The sequence below is a fragment of the Cucumis melo genome, chromosome 11 (assembly GCF_025177605.1).
Source record: "Cucumis melo cultivar AY chromosome 11, USDA_Cmelo_AY_1.0, whole genome shotgun sequence".
In the NCBI taxonomy this organism is placed as follows: Eukaryota; Viridiplantae; Streptophyta; class Magnoliopsida; order Cucurbitales; family Cucurbitaceae; genus Cucumis; species Cucumis melo.
In genome coordinates this window covers 2,565,592-2,582,944 of record NC_066867.1, presented here as the reverse complement: position 1 = coordinate 2,582,944, position 17,353 = coordinate 2,565,592, and the positions used below count along the sequence as shown (strand labels likewise).

The following is a 17,353-nucleotide window of genomic DNA, read 5'->3' as shown; positions in this document are numbered from 1 at the left end:
GAGGGGCTTAAATTTCTTCTTTAAGGCTAAGAAACTACATTATTGTTGTATCGGAAAGCTTATGATTTTGGCATACCATTTAATTGAAAGATCAAATGAAATGATTTACTAAAAGTTCCGTGGTTCGTATGAATGCTAAATTTAGACATTAAGAGGAGCACAAGGACACTAAAAAATAACGTTTACCTTATCTCGTTACAAAAACACCTTTAAAAGACGAAATAAAATCTTTGTAATTGAACTGGAAGTTTCATTTGGAATTGTGGTGGTGTTGGGTTGAAATGGTGTGACGTTTTCGTTTTCCATTCTACGTTTTAGCGGATTTATATTCCAAAAGTTGGAGGGGATCTTAAACATTTTAAAAAAGTTCTAAGAGTCATTTGCTACTTCAGCATCATGACTTTGGTAGACTACTATACCACTAAAGAGAATGGTAAAGCTAAGGAATCAACTTGAAACGGTAAAGTTAAAGAATCTTGTGGAACTCATGTGTCGTTTTAGTGGGATTTTTCCTCATATGATGCATGAGGGGTGGCATAAGGGGGCTTTTAAACCAATAATATTATATTTCAAGAAAAGAATATGAAAAATAGCTTTTGTAATTTAGACCATTTGTGTTTCGTATGATATTGTAATGGACAAGGAAAATATGGGCCTAATAAAGTCGGCCTAATGGGCCACTCAGTCTGATTTTCCCCGCCAAAAGTATAAAATAAAATTTTCACTTGCGCGGCAAAATGGATATAAAACCAAACAACGAAAGAACTGTCAAACGATTGCGAACAACAACTAGCGCAAGCCATGGGCACTGAAGAAGACGATCTCGATCTTCTCCTTTCTCTCCAAGATAAAGTCGTTGAAACTCCTCCTGGAACTCCGCCTCATACCTCAGGTTCGATGCTAATTTCATCAACTATGGTGGTCAATCACTTCTTTGTTTCTTTTACTTCTTCTTTTCATCGTTTTCCCCCCTGGTAATTCTGATTCCATTGATTCAGTACGTAGTTGAATCAATGTGGCTTCGATAATCTGTGTATGTTGATTTTTCTTCCAGAAGAAAAAACTTGTATTGAAGATATGTTTTGGACTGTTTTTCACGGGATTGTTTGTTATGTTGCAGATCTTCTATCTGACGATGAATCACCAAGACGAGCAGGTCCGGCGGATATGTCTATCTTCAGAAACGCTGTCAAAGACTGCCTTGATTATGACCACATACGGACTGAAAAAAATGCAAAAACGAACCGGTCTAAGGCGTCTAATGATATTTCAATCGAGAAGTTTTCTGGTTTGCGAATGAGGTACTGCGTGGTGATTTGCGTTACAGAACTGTGCATACTCTGTTATTGAATTCGTACCGGGAGAGTTTATGGACCAGCTCAGTCCCATGTGAAGGTTTTAGGGCACTTAGAACTCAATTATCAGGGAAGCTATTCTATTTAGCATATCATATGTGTTTTCTCTTACTTTTATTCTCTTTTGATACCAGGAATCAAGTTGTAGCACCTGCAGAGCTTCATGATCGTTTTTCTGATATTCGCTTTGTTCGTTTGTCAACCATAAAGTACGTTCACTTTACAGCTTTTCACATCTTTTTATTTTTGTTCTTGTTTGAATGCCTTGTGGCACTTCGAACAGCTAAGAAAGTTTTGCTGTTAGTGAAATGCGTATATCCGTGTTCCTTACTTTGTTGATTTTGTTACAATTTTTGTTGGCATTACTTGCTTACTATTAAGGAGAATGACGATCGTGCTCTATTAGATCAACTATTATGTTTTTCTTCATGTGGAATAAGAGAATGCAATGACAATGATTTCTTTTAGGAAGATTGATATGATATTATTCTGGTAAATCTTAACACAAACTCCATCAACATTGAAGGGAACGGCTGTAATCGTGTTTCACATTTTTAAAGGCAAATTAGTTGACTGAATTTTCTCGAGCGTAAATAATTATATCTCTAAATTCTATGTATCTTTGTATTCGTAACATCATCAAGATGCTTGACTTTTTCATTAGTCTTCAATTGTGTCATGGGGTTTAAGGATTTTTACATGCTTTAGGACTTAACTCGATTAAAACCTAGCACCAGTTTTCTATTTATTCGAGATTGTAGAGTGCACGGCAAAGAAGACACACTTTTTAAGGTGGCGAAGCAATACCAGGTGGTGGTTTCTTATAGACTTCTTCAAATAGAGTTCTATTGAGAAACACATTTTTAACATCCGTTTGAAGGATGAGTCATTGTTTTGCAGTTGAGATGACTAAAAGAGTCTTTCTAATCGTGCTTTGCAACTGGAGCAAACATTTCTTCATAATTAATGCCATATTCCTGAGAGTAGCCTTTGGCCATGAATCGTGCTTTGTAACATTCAATAGATTCATCATAGTGAGTCGATTTAAAAATCCACTTTTTCCAGGAGATAAGTAACATAGTTCAAAATATGAGCCTTTTCTAAGGCTTGAAGTTACTTATTCATTGCTTGTTGCCACGAGTGGTTAGTATTGACTTCCTTATAAGAGGAAGGTTCAACCAAAGACATAATAGTGAAAAAATAATGGTAATGGTAATCTTTGAGATAAGGAGAAGTTTCTCTTACTCGGGTGGAGTGACGAACAAGTGCAGGTTGAGGTTCATCACAAGGGGTAGATGGTAGATTCGGGAGCACAGAGATAGGATTAGATTGAATGAGCTCAGATATGGGTAGAGGAGAAGGTGTAGTGTCGTGTAGTGAGACAGAAGTGGGGAATAGATCAATGGAAGGATCGTTGAAGAATGGGTGAGAACTAGATAGAGAGGTATGGAATGAAGAAAGACTAAAAAACATACGATGTTCCCAAAATGTGACATGGCTAGATACGTAATCGTTGAGATATGAGATACCAACAACGAAATCCTTTATGTTTGGTATCATATCCAAAGAAACAACATAGACGAGCACAAGGTTCAAGTTTAGTATGTTTATGAGTATGTAATAACACAATGCATGCATAACCAAAGACATTGAGATTAGAGTAAGAGGGGGGAATACCATATAGTCGTTCAAAGGGAGAAATATTGTGGATTAGAGTAAGAGGGGGGAATATCATATAGTCGTTCAAAGGGAGAAATATTGTGGATGACCTGAGAAGGAAGACAGTTGATGACATAAACAGAGGTGAAGACAATCTCCCAAATTTTTTCAGGACAGGGGCATAGAAAAGTTGAGCACGAACACAGTCCATAATGTGGCGGTGTTTGCATTCTACCCTACCATTTGGTTGGGAGGTATGAGGACAAAAGTGTTTAATCAGAATGTCGTGTTGGGCAAGGAAATAAAGTAGTTTAGAGTTTGGAGTTCTTATATTTCATGAAGAGTTTTTCTCGTGCAAGAAAATTTAGTAAGAACCATTTTTGCTAATCAATGTTAATTTGAGATAAGGAAGAACGATGTTTAAGAAAGAAAATCCAAGTAAAATAGGAATAGTCATCAATAAATAAAACAAAGAATCGACAACCATTGACAGTAGTACATGAAGCAGACCCTAAATGTGAATGGATCACATGACGATGACGAAGCAAAAGTAGTAAATGATAATGCACGATTGTTTTGCAAGCTAGCAATTTAAAGAGTCAAAATGACTAAATTTAAAGATATTATTCAAAGTGTCAATAGAAACTAAATTAATAAGTTTATCAGAAGATGAATGATGGAGGTGAATATACCACTGGTATATAACATTATTAATGACTAGTGCAGGGATGGGTGGAAACACAAGAGTGTTGAAGAGATGTGAGCTCAAATAAGCATCCATTGTCCCTCCGTTTGTCCCGTACCAATCACCTGGCCCGTTTGCGGATCCTGAACCTAACAACCATGAGAAGAAAAGATCATCCTACCATTCGATCGTTTGTCTCCTACCAATCAACTGACCCGTTTGTGGATCATGAACCTAACCATGAGAAGAAAGGAGCACATAATTGGCCAACAGAAACGAGGTTGAATGTTAAATTAGGCATGTGATAAGTGTTGGGAAAGCTTATAATGGGTGTATTAACAGAGCTAATGTGAGAAATAGACACGTGATTACCATTAACATAGTGGATTGGAGGAAAGGATTGGATAGGAATAAGATAGGACAACAAAGAAATATTAGATGTCATATGATTACAACAAGTCGAGTCAATGAGCAAAGAAGTACCTGGGGGTGACAATAAGAGTAGTAAAGTTGGAAGAGATCACCTGTTTCAACAAGTTAACTAAAAACTTGGAGGTATGGTGATGTCAGTTGGGGTGGTATCAACAATAATAGATGAAGAACTAGATTTAGGAGAGACCTTGGGTTTATTATGTGAGTGACTAGGAGGGCGGGGTAGGTGAGCTGAACAGTTTTCCAAGATGTGACCTCGCTTGTGACAATACATGTACTCAATGGTAGGACAATTAGCAAATTTATGACTATGAAGTTTACAATTTTTTGCCGGAAGTGGAGTCATTTGCAGGTCGTGGATGAGTGGTTGCAAGAGTCTAAGAGGAGACAATGCTCCTCGAATAAAATTTCTTGAACGACGATGTCGAGAGATGACAGAGGGTTGAGATCTAATAGAGTAGGGACAAATTGATTGATACCCCTATGAGGATTTTTATGAGGTGAATATGGTTAGAACTGATTTCTACCTAGTTTAATTGAGCCAAAATAGGTTGAAGAGTAGCACGATATTCATTTATAGATTGTTCGACCTCTTGGTTTAGACTAACAAGTCAAGAATAATGTAAACATATGCACAAAAAATCCCCAAGTTTTGCAGTATCAAATGCATTAAATTGAGTATGAATAGTTGGAATCCAACCAAGTGATGATTTTTGCTATCAAAGTCCTCGAATCTTTCAATATACTTGACGTCCTCTACAGTAGTCTCTTGAATAGTGACATCAGGAGGGTCTGAATTATCCTTTTCAGTGGTCTCTTTATTGATGTTTTTCACTAGAGGAGTTTTTGAAAAATTGGGTGATATCTCCATTAGCCATAACTTTTGGTCGATCAAAAAACTCATTTGATGGGCCCAGGTAATATAATTTGTGTCATCAAGAATGATGTTAATAGAAATATTCAATAAAATCGCATGATGCTAATTGAAATATTCAATAAACTCCTCATTAACTATACGTCATATTTCAATGATCTTGCCATTAAGGATATATTTTCTTTTTATTGCTTTCTTTTGTGTGTATATTTACTTTAGCATTTACCTTGTAAAGGATATAAAATATAGAAATATTCAAAAAAATCACAGATTTTGTACCTAGCTGCTGCCCTTTAATCATCACGAATTTTGTACCAACCGACTCCTTCAGATTCACAGATTTGCTGACCCTCCATTTGATCCGTTCTGTTCAAATCCGTAGATGCCGTACACTGTACCTGACGCAGAAGGCGATGGAGATTCGTTGTTTGGATTCGTTCTGCTCCAACGACGATGAGGCTCTTCAAATCCGACGACTTGCTCTGGTTCCGGTTTGTTCCAATCCGACAACCCTTAGATCCGTTTTGTTCAAACCCTGTACCTCTGCCCCATTTTCGCTTCGCTCCGACGCCGACCCCTTCGAGAATGCTCTTAAATTTGCTGCCTCGTTCCTCGCAAAATATTTTTGGTTCATAATAATTTGTATTTGAATTGTGATTGTCTCTGTTTTTGGTGTTCTAATTACGAAGGAGGAAATTTATTTACAACTATCTGTTTTTGTGGCCTCTGTCTCTGCCATTTTTTTGATCAAGGAAAGTTATTTGTTGGCTTTAGCGAGCTCTTGTTTTTCTCACAAACCTTTTTAGATGGAGAAAAATGATATATACATCTTATTAGCATCATTCTTGATGGCATAGATTACATTATCTGGGCCCACCAAATGAGTTTTTTGATCGATCGACGTATAGTTAATGGAGATAACATCAAACTTGTCAAAAACACTCCTCTCATGAAAAACTTCAGTAAGAAGACTATTGAGAAAGTTACTATTGTAGAAGACGTCAAGTATATTGAGAGACTTGAGGACTTTGATAGCAAAAATCATCAAATCATCACTTGGTTGGGTAACACTTCTATTCCAGCTATTCATACTCAATTTGAGCATTTGATACTGAAAAAGAACTTTGGGATTTTTTATCCACATGTTTTCAGTCTGTTAGCTTTGTTTAGTATTATCAATTACATTTTTGACTTGTTAGTCTAAACCATGAGGTCGGACAATCTATGAATTAATATCTTGCTACACTTCATTTGGACTCACCTAGACTAGGCAAAAGTCAGTTCTAATCATATTTGCCTCATAAATCCTCATGGGACTCTGCCTAGAGTATGAATTAGTTCTTGTGTTACATCCCAACCCTCTGTCATCTCTCGACGCTGTCGTTTAGGAAATTTTATTCAAGGAGAAAGGACTTGGCATTGTCTTTTCTTTATCATTTGATGTCGCTCTTGCAACCAATCATTCATGACCTGCTAATGAGTTCACTTTCTATAAAATTGTAAGCTTCATGGTCATAAGTTTACTAGCCGTCCTACCATTGAGTGCATGTATTGACATAAGCGAGGTCACATCTTGGAAAACTGTCTGACTTGCCTACCCCGCCCTTCTGGTCACTCACATAAACCCAAGATCTCTCTTATATTGTTGCCACCCCATCTGACATTACCACACCTCCCAATTTCCAGTCTTGTGATTTTCATGAGTTGTTGAAACAGGTGACCTTTTCCAACTCTACTGCTCTTGATGTCACATCTAGGTAATTCTTAGCTTCTTGACTTGGCCTTTTGTAATCATATGACGTTTGATATTTCTTTATTGTCCTCTCCTATTCAATCCCTTCCTTCAATCTACTATGCTGATGGTAATCACATGTCTATTTCTCACATCTGTTCTGTTAATACACCTACCACAAACCTTTTCAACACTTGTCACATCCCTAATTTAACATTCAACCTCGCTTCTGTTGGTCCATTATGTGATCTCGACCTAACCATTGTCTCCTCTTCTCATAGTTGTCATGTTCAGGATCCGCAGACGGGCTAGGTGATTAGTATGGAACGGAAGGTGGAACGACTATTTGAGCTCACATCTCTTCAGCACTCTTCTGTGTTTCCACCCGTGGTATATTCGCCTTGGTCATGCATCTTCTAATAAACTTAGTAATTTAATTTCTATTGGCATTTTGAATAATGCCTCTAAATTTAGTCCTTTTGACGGTTTAAATTGCAAGCTTGCAAAACAACCTATTTTATCCTTTACTACTTTTGCTTCGTTATGTGATAAACCATTGGGCCTAATTCATTCTCACATTTGGGGTCTTGCTCCATGTACTACTGTCAATGGTTGTCGATTCTTTGTTTTATTTATTGATGATTATTCTTGTTTTATTTGGATTTTCTTTTTTAAACATCGTTCTTTCTTATCTCAAATTTACATTGACTTTGCAAAAGTGGTTCACACTCAATTTTCTTGCACAATTAAAATTATTTGCAATAAATAATGCAATCGAATATAAAGACTCCCAATTTCTTTCTTTCCTTGCACAACAGGGCACTCTGATTCAACTCTTTTGTCCTCACACCTCCCAGCAAAGTGGTAGGGTGGAATGCAAACACTACCACATTTTGGACTCTGTTTGTACTCCACTTTTCTCTACTTTCTGTCCTGAAAATTTTTTGGGGAGAGGTTGTCTTTACCTCTGTTTATGTCATCAACCATCTTCCTTCTTAGGTCATTTACAATGTTTCCCCATTTGAACGATTCCATGGTACTCCTCTCTCTTACTCTAATCTTAAAGTCTTTGGTTGTGTATGCTTTGTATTATTACATCTTCATGAACATACCAAACTTGAACCTCGTGCTCGTTTATATGTTGTTTCTTGAGATGTGTTACTAAACATATAGGTTTTTGTTGTTTGGATCCCATCCCACAACGATTACGAATATCTTGACATTTCACTTTTTGGAAACATCGTATGTTTTCTTGTCTTTCTTTATTCCATGCCTCTATCTAGTCCTCACCCATCCTTTATCGATCTCTTCCCTATCTGAAAAAATCTATATGAAACCACCACCTGGTACTGCTTCGCCACCTTAGAAAATGTCTCCTTCGTTGTGTACTCTACGGTATCAAACAAGCTCCACGAGATTGGTTTGCAACGTTCAGTTCCACTATGACTCAACTTGGGTTTACTTCTAGCTCTCATGACTTTGCCTTATTTACTTGCCAGATATCTAATGGTATTGTTCTTCTACTTTTATATGTTGATGGCATTATTGTTACAGGTGATGACCCTCAAGCCATATCTAATTTGCAAAATTACTTGGGAAAGCACTTTGAGATAAAAGATTTAGGGACCCTCAATTATTTTCTCGGTCTTGAGATCTCCTCCTCATTTAATGGATACTACTCATCTAAAGTAAATGCCTCTGATCTTCTGACTCGATTTGAAATCATTGATTCTGCCACATCCTCAATACCACTAGATTTGAATGTGCGCCCCACTCCTTTCGATGGCGTTCCTTTGGACGATCCCACTCTATATCAGCAACTTGTTGGCAGCCTGATTTACTTAACTGTGACCTACCTAGATATTGCGTTTGCAATTCACATTGTTAGTCAATTCATGGCAGCTCCTCGTACTATTCACTTCATTGCAATTCTTTGTATTCTTCGGCATGTTAAAGGCACTATAGGCCATGAACTACAATTCTCATCTTAGTCCTCTTTAGTTCTCTTTGGATTCTCTGTTGTTGATTGGGCAGGTGATCCTACTGATAGAAGGTTTACCACTGGTTATTGCTTCTATTTAGGTGATGCTCTCATCTTCTGGTGTAACAAAAAACAAACTGTTGTTTCTCGTTCTAGCACAGTCTGAATATCGTGCTTTGGCTGATGCCACTTTGGAAATGTGGCTTTGTTGCCTTCTTTCTGATATGAAGGCTCCGCAACAATCACCCACTATTTTTCGTTGTGATAATCGTAGTGTTATTCAGATTGCTCACAATGATGTCTTTCATGAAAGAACAAAGCACATTGAGAATGATTCACTTTCTTTGTCATCATTTTCAGAGCAACACTCCAACTCCATCCATCTCCACCATAGATCAACTAGCTGATATCCAAAGCTCTTTGTTCTCCTCGCTTCACTCAGCTTCTTCACAAACTCAAGTGGTCTCTACTTTACCATCTTGAGTTTGAGGGAGGGTGTTATTGTAATCTTAGTAATTAAGTTGTAATTTTGGTACTTAATATCCTTGTATTTATTAGGATATACTTTCCTTTTATTTCTATCTGTTGTGTGTATATTTATCTCAGTATTTTTCCTTGTTAAGACAATGAAATACAGAAATATTCAATACATATGAAGTTTATCAGGAACGGCATCTTTAGTTTTGGAAATAGATTTTGTTAACTTCAATTTTGGATAAGATTTGACAAACAAGTTCAATTGTTCGTTAAAATTTCAGGAATCTGTTGATTGGGGACACCCTTTCAGGGTGTTGGGTGACTGTCGGAGTGTTGACTGAGAAAGGAAGTCAAAGGACAAGCTCTACTGGGAAAGCTTACTGCATCTGGAAACTTAGTTGTTTGGATGAACAAACCGTTTCTGTGTTCTTATTTGGTGATGCTTATCAAAGAAATTGCAAGGAGCTGGCTGGAACAGTTTTTGCCCTTTTTAACTCTACAGTACGAAAGGATGCAACGGTACAAACTATAAAGTTCTTCTGTTCGGTGATACATGTGTTGTAGTTCTTGAATTACCTACTTCCATTTCTTATTTCAGGGCATGGGATTTTCTTTAAGTGTTTATCAACCAAACCAGTTGTTATTGATGGGCACTTCAGATGACTATGGAGTATGCAAGGGGAAGAAGGATGGGATTGCTTGTACAACAGTAATAAATAGGTTTGTCATTAAAAAATTTCAGTTACCTTGTTTACTAGCTCATGATATGATTGAATGAGACTCCGAATACCTATGTGCAAAAGGAGTTCTTGGCAATTTTGTGATCCATTAGACTGAGCTTTTACACTATTGATTGAACGAGTATCCAATGTGTCAAAAGCATATATACCTGGATCAGCCTATCGTAGATGGGATTTTCCTTTTATTGATAAATGGGACAATCAATTCATGTTAGATTGGTCCTTTGGCTAGAATAACTTAATATATTTTAAAAAAAATTATGAGCCGGATCTTATAATCGGAGATGGAATTTTCCTTTTATTGATAAATGGGACAATCAATTCATTGTTAGATTGGTCCTTTGGCTAGAATAACTTAACATAATATTTAAAAAAATAAATTATGAGCCAGATCTTATATTCAGGGAAACTATTCGATACGGTCTGTCTGGGTTCATTGATACTTCATCTTTAAAGATCCTAATAATGCTAACCTTACGGTTGTCATGTTCAAAGTAGTTTTCTTCACCCTAAATTTTGTTTTGGCCTGAATATGATTATTCTTGTGATCAAATTTGTCAAAACCCATATTATAGTTATTGATAATATGAACTGCATTTTCCTATACAATAAGACTATCTGTTCATTGCTAAATATCTGGGTCTAACTTGTCGAATTCCATGTGGATTGTGGACTGCCATATGTCTTTAATTTATCATTCATCGAGGTCTTAATATAATAAAATTCACAAGTTGTTGTGTTTCATTGAGCTTAGTAAAATATGCAAATCGTGGGTCTGTTATCTCTTCATAATTCTTTTATTATCATCATTATTTTTAAAATCTCATAATTCTTTTATTTCTTTACTACACAAGGCAATCTTATTTAGGGATTCTTGTTTGCACAGTCAATACTGCATGTAGTATAAGGGGTCTATTTCTCATGTTTTCATATTTTTTGCAATTCAAATTTTGGAAGTTCTGATGAAATATTTTGTTTCTACAGGCGACGTGGCATATACTGTAAATACCATAAATCAGTAAGTCAATGTTCTCAATATGGTAATCTTGTTGTGGATGCGGATTTTGAAAACACATCTAACTGATACATTGATTCTTTCTATTGTTTTCTTACAGAAGGCATCAGAAAAATATTCCACAACCACACGAACTGAGCTCAAAGGAGGGTAAGTGAGCAATGATACGATCATGATATTACTTTCTTTCATACTCCATCCTTCTTATTTGTTTCATTTACGGGCACAGTAATCTGAGGACTGCATTCAGAGATTATCATCATAAGCCAGAGGGAGTTTACATGGTAGATCCGCGAGCTGGTAAAGTGACTTCTAAAAGGCCAACACAGCCGGTAAAACTGTTGTCTGTGGAAAGCCTGAAAAGGGCATTGAGGTTTGTACAAGACAGCATTTCATTCATAATTTATTGTAATAAAAGCAATTTCAGAAGAATTAAAAGATATTCAATAAGTGGAGGGATGTTATCTTGATTTTATGACTATGGGTAAATCCAAAATACTTGCAACACTTCACCCCTATATGGTTAGGTAGATTCTACTCTCTTTATTTTAGTTTCAAATTATTTGCCGTTTCATTTTAATGGTTTTAACAAATTCCATTCTGATTTCCTTCTACATATTGAATTAATGCCTATAACAATCTCCTTTACTCTTGAACTCGAAGACTTCAAATTTTTCATTAAGAATATGAACTTGACTGGTGGGTTGGAGTAAAAATAGGGGAAAGAATTATGTACTTCCAAGTTTTACACTTGATCATTATCTTGAATTTTAATTGCGGGTCATTTTGAATATCCCTTATATTATTTGTAATTCAGCATTCTAAAAAAAGATGTATTCTACATTTTCTATCCTTCTTTTGTTAGAATCGAACTTAAGCCATTTATGAATGGAATAAGAGTATGAGTGGTCATTCATCTGTAGACTATATGTCCTCTTGGGTTCATTTGGTATTGAGTCACAAGCCATTTGACTCTATTTTAGTGTAGTTTTCCATTTTTCAAACATTGATCTTCAACAAACGGACAAACTAAACGGATTCTTGAATGCTTAACAAGTACTAACTCTTTTGTTGTGTTCTTTGTTTTCGGCTGATTTACTCTATCCACGTGAACAGCAATGCAGATAAAGTTACCACCAACGCACACTCACAAGGGAAAAGATTCCTCGCTGAGATAACAGGTTAGAGATATTAACCTTTACGTTGCATTATCCGAAGATCTATACAACTTCTCTTGAAACTTTTCCCAATTGCAGGGAAATTGTATAGCGAAAGTGTAAATAAAGAACCAACCAAAAGAAGTCAGCAGAGAATCAGTTCAGAAAAGACATCAATTTTGTAAGATTCTACTCATTAACTTATTGTTCTTTTATTGCCATCTTTTCTTGCCATTATCGAACTACAAGATATCTTTCAGGAAGTCGAGAGTTGAAAACCAACAACCAGATCCAAAAAGAAAGAAAACTGACCATACTCCGGCAAACAAAACCACTAAAGATATCGGAAAGATGATAGAGTTAGATTATGTTAGTTCAGAAGACGAGGATGATATCGACCTTATATTCAGCAGATAAGTTAAAATTAGAGCTTCGGTTCTTACAACCAGAGGTAATCTAATAATGATCAAACCTTGACGATTATTCTTAAAAGGAAGATCGATGAAGTATGGAAACTAATTAATAATCATTGCTCATTGTGGTTTGACAGGAGATATGGTATTGATTCATGGACTACTGCGGCAACAAGGTTTTGTTTATATTGAAATGGGAGGAACTCTATTTTGCTTATTTGAGGCCATTTTTTTAGCTTCCCTTTTGTTTTCTTTGCATAACGAGTTGGTGGTTTTACACAGCTTGATGCCAGATGGCTCAATGCAAAGCTCTAATTGTTGATATAAAACAAAGGGGGGAGAAATAGTCATCCATGCACATGGGATAGGTGATGCCCTACCCATCTCGTATTTTTTGTTTTGATTCATTTTGGTTTTTGTATTGTCAAAATCCACTATCGTACTTTTTTATCCTAAATCTGGTCCTTTAAAATGAAAATGAATGGATCAAAATAGTTACTTCTTTGAATTAGGGCATACCAATTTATATCTCTAAATCTAAGGTTAGTATCAATAATTTTGTTAATTTAAATCTTGAACCTTTGTATGTATATTCATTAACACTTTTCATTTTTGTTCATCCAATATTACGTAAAGCTTAAGATTTGAGTCGGTAATTAAACTCAATTTAAACATTTCATTTTGATTACCATCATCGTATATTGATTTGCAAACGTGTATAAACTTTTTCAATTTTACAAATTAGAAGATTATAGACAATTCTTAAAAAAATTTATGCCATAATCTAAATTTATTCATTTGAGAAAGTTAGAGTTTTTAACTAATATAATTGTAAACCTTATGTGAAGTTTCTCAAAGTGAATGCAATGGACGAAGTAAATAACAAAAACAAGATATAAAAATCAAAATGAACAAAAGTTAAAAGTACAAATATATCAAAAAGAACAAAGATAAAACTACGATCAAAATATTATTAAACCTTAATATTCAATCACTACCCCATGTTTTCCAATGTTAAATAGCAGTGGTTTAGTTTAGAAAAGAGAAAAGTCCAACATAAACAGTTTGTGAAACTGTATTTTATTTGTAGATTGTTTTCAAAATGAAATTGAAATCAACATTTCTTGCAAACAATTGGATTACTGTTTACATTAATTACAATTTGGTTCACACATATTCAATAAGATGTGAATTATTTAATATGATCTTACAAATATAACATAATAATTTCAAACCAAATGTGACATCATAGCCATTCTAATTAATTAAATATAAACATTATAATTAAATAATTAATTTCTCGTGGAAATTTGTAAACTTCTTAAATGAATAAAAAAAAACTAAAATTCATATTAAGTTATCTAGGTATCTATGTATAAAGGTTTAAAATGGTTCAAAATATTCGTATAATATCCTTGTTTATATATGAGTTCAAACTCATTCAAATACATAAATATAATTTAAAAAATAAGAAAGTAAAGAAACTAGATGAAAAGGACGATTAATATATTCATCTGTAATTCTACATTTTGTTTGTTCGAGATAGACGTAGACCTCTAATGACATTTTTAATGGTATAAATCAAAGAGAGGGACCATACTGATTTGTATGTGTATTTTCTTTCTATTGTACTTGGTTTTTTTGAGATGTTGCTTATTCAGTCTCGACCGTTACATTGCTTTTTATCGACTAAGAAAAAGAAGAAGCATATTTTGTATACTTGCCTTTTGGTTAACCTAAAAGAGAATGTTGAAATGTGGTGATTTGTGTTGAATCATATGCATGAGTGTTAGTTGTTGGCACATTACTTGATATGGATTTAGTTAGGTTATGATTGTTAGCCAAGAAACTGTTTGTGTCAACAAATTGACTGAATTTTTTTAAAGCCATGAGATAACAAACTTAAGAATTGAAGAGAGAGAGAGAGAGAGAGAAAAAAAAGGAACAATTGAAAAGTAGACTAAAATACAAATCTTCAACCACCATTAACTACTCAACCACCACCATTTTCTTTCAAATTACAATGGACCAAAATTTTAGTGGTGTTTGGTCATTGGATTAGTCTCTTTTGGTTAATTAAGAAATTATATATTGATTTGGTATGTGGATTTGTTTATGTAAGATTATGAACCAATCTCCCAAATTATGTAAATATATGTTACATATGCTTTGACCCTCCAAAACTATATTTTTAACAAAATCGATGGACAAAGAAAGCGACAAAAAAACATAAATAATAAAAATCAAAGAAAAAAACATAAATAATAAAAATCAATGAAGAGATTTACATGATTCAATAATAATATGTTAGGTTCACAGACAAATGAATTGAGTAGTTTGATTATGAGAGAAAATATTAGGTAATAGAATGCAAATGCGACAACGGGTGTTAGGGAGTTTATATATAGGTATCGAGGACATGGCCTCCAATCCCCTCACAAGTGCATAACATCCTAGACTCCAATTTGTTGATCGATCAACAAGATTTTGTACTTGATCACTAGAGGCAACCAATCAACAAATCAAGACACGTTCTAACATTTAGATTTTACATTAAGGTTATGTTTACCAAACGAATAATGAAAAATGATATAATCATACTGAAATTTCATTGATGGATCATTAACAATGAGCTTGAATTGCAAACGTAATTGGATTTTGTAGCATTTACTGTTATTATTACCATTACCTTTATATTTAAGAGCCAAACGATATCAGTATCGATAACTCTAATAGTAAAAATGTTAAAATTGAAAATTTTTCAATTATAACAATGACAATAGTGATAGACGTAATGGTAACTATATCGGTAATGATACGATAAGATATAATTCTCAAGCATAATTGGAGTGAACATTCTCAACTCATTGATCAAATTGCGTTTTTTCATTACAATTTTGGATGTAGTCTCATGTGTCAATATAATTGTATAACATAAGTAAACAACCCAAAAGTAATCAAATGAAACCCACTTCTTCTTTAATTCTATTGACCTATTACGTTTTCACTGTGGTAAACGTGATCTAATTTCTATAAGTCATATTTTAATCTAAACAAAGTAAAGTGATAGATTTAATTCACTCTTTCACAAGAAGGAAGTGTATCATGTATTGCCTATTTCACATATATATATTATGTTATTTACTTGTCACATTGGACTTAAATTAGTTAAGGTTGACCCACGAATAAGTCGTATTATTATTTAACTATTCATCGGCCTGGATTATAATTCAAAGTTTAGAAGGGTCATTAGAACTTGTTAACATGTAGACATATATATCTAATTGATCTAATATTTATAATTAATCTAATCACACACACATATATATATAATTGAAGGCAGGTTTGGTCTAAACCAAACTTTCAAACAGCTTGCAACTAATCTCATCTCACTAATTTAATCAACTTTCCTACAACTACCTTCCTAATTCACATTCATATTTTTCTTTTCTTTTTATGTTCATCAAGTCCTCTTCTTCCATTGATTAGCTGAAACATCAAGAATCAATATCCCATTTGGGACATTAAAAAAAAGAGACCTTTTTTAGGTTAAAATTCACTTTCTCACACCTTAGTTTAAAAGACTCATTAAAACCTTCATTTCTTTGTTTGGACAACAATGGATTGCCCACTGGCTTCTTCATTCATCTTATTTATTTGTTAGTTCAAATTAAATCTAGTGGACCATACTTTATTTATATATATAATATGTTAATTAAGGCAACGAAACCTCCGTCTTTTTTCATAATATGATATGATATTGTCTATTTTAGACATAGAACTTAATGACTTTGTTTTTAGCACCACTCAAAAGATCTAATGTAATTGTCTTAACTTTCCTAACGAGTATGAGACTTTGTTTTTCCTCTTACCAATCTTCCTCTCGAATAAAATACTATTTCAAGCATTCTCTTGAAAAAAATTTGTACGCTCCATCTTAGGTCATTTGTTGATCTCTAGACATATCTTGTCTATCTTAGATCAACATGTAAATAAAGAGCAAACATGGATCACACCTCTTATATATCAATGTAAGGGGAGACAATCAGGCTATCCAGATCAAGCATGAACAATACTCACTAAATTTATTTGTTTGAAATCTGAGAATTTCACCCGTACAATTAGGTTTAGACTATATGACTTTGATAATAATTGGTAAGGGAAAGGGAATTCCTTTGCATATTTTTATCATGACAACAAACAAACCTCTCGTCACTTTTTTTATACACTAAAGATTTTCAAACGATAACTCAAGTAGGGTCCGATAAATTTGGTTTCATTTTCCAATTAATAAGATTAAGATTGTATGCTTTCATTGCGTAGAATACAATTTTAATTTTAATTGTTATACTTCTTATTGTTTTCATTATAAAATTTCGTAAAAGAATATCATAATGAGAAATTGTAAAAAATAACAAATTTGATAAAATATAGCAAAATTTTATATTCTATCGATGATAGACATTGATATGCTTTTATCAGTTATATTAATAGATAGTAATAGAAGTTTATCAACGTTGAATCCAAAATTTTGCTATATGTGAAAAATATTTTAGTTTATTTTACCATATTTTAAAATGCCCTTATCATAATTTTAAATAAATTAATAAAAACTTTATATTAAAAATTAAATAATTTAGTTAATATAATTTTCTCATTAAAAATTGTCTTAAACTACAAAACTGTCTAAAATATTTTTAAATTTAATAAAATATTACAATCTATCGGGAGACGGCGATAGATACATACATCTATTGACATTTATCGATGATAGATGATGATAGTTGTTTATCGATATCTATCTATATTTATCATAACTCCATCTTCGGTACA

The 17,353-nt window shown here is 33.9% G+C and overlaps 1 protein-coding gene and 2 long non-coding RNA genes across 4 annotated transcripts; 2 read left to right on the top strand and 1 right to left on the bottom strand.

Annotated features, from left to right (window-relative positions):
- Positions 1-745: 745 nt before the first annotated feature.
- LOC103497330 (uncharacterized) lies at positions 746-13,028 on the top strand. Of its 2 annotated transcripts, XM_008459466.3 has the most exons (12): positions 747-892; positions 1,121-1,301; positions 1,490-1,564; positions 9,477-9,714; positions 9,794-9,915; positions 10,920-10,953; positions 11,051-11,100; positions 11,180-11,323; positions 12,067-12,131; positions 12,207-12,288; positions 12,368-12,558; positions 12,658-13,028. In XM_008459466.3, exons 1-11 carry the CDS (start codon positions 802-804, stop codon positions 12,522-12,524), a joined length of 1,239 nt encoding a protein of 412 aa, XP_008457688.1. In that variant the 5' UTR covers positions 747-801; the 3' UTR covers positions 12,525-12,558; positions 12,658-13,028. The 2 variants fall into 2 exon arrangements, 1 of the variants encoding a protein (XP_008457688.1); XR_007815643.1 differs by lacking the exon at positions 12,658-13,028 and having other exon boundaries at positions 746-892; positions 12,220-12,288; positions 12,368-12,442.
- On the bottom strand, positions 3,448-5,432 carry LOC107991573 (uncharacterized). The gene is made up of 2 exons (XR_001763760.2): positions 5,285-5,432; positions 3,448-3,933 (listed from the first exon to the last, which is right to left on the bottom strand). It is a non-coding gene; the product is annotated as an uncharacterized LOC107991573 (long non-coding RNA).
- On the top strand, positions 5,356-7,012 carry LOC127144039 (uncharacterized). Its single transcript, XR_007815644.1, has 3 exons — positions 5,356-5,496; positions 5,863-6,069; positions 6,722-7,012. It is a non-coding gene; the product is annotated as an uncharacterized LOC127144039 (long non-coding RNA).
- Positions 13,029-17,353: the final 4,325 nt, after the last annotated feature.

Excerpts from the sequence above, each read along its gene's own strand:
- LOC103497330 (XM_008459466.3), top strand. The coding sequence starts at position 802 with ATGGGCACTGAAGAAGACGATCTCGATCTTCTCCTTTCTCTCCAAGAT. Across the intron at positions 1,302-1,489 it reads TTTTCTGGTTTGCGAATGAG|GAATCAAGTTGTAGCACCTG; the intron begins GTACTGCGTGGT and ends TTTTGATACCAG. Across the intron at positions 12,289-12,367 it reads TCAGAAAAGACATCAATTTT|GAAGTCGAGAGTTGAAAACC; the intron begins GTAAGATTCTAC and ends GATATCTTTCAG.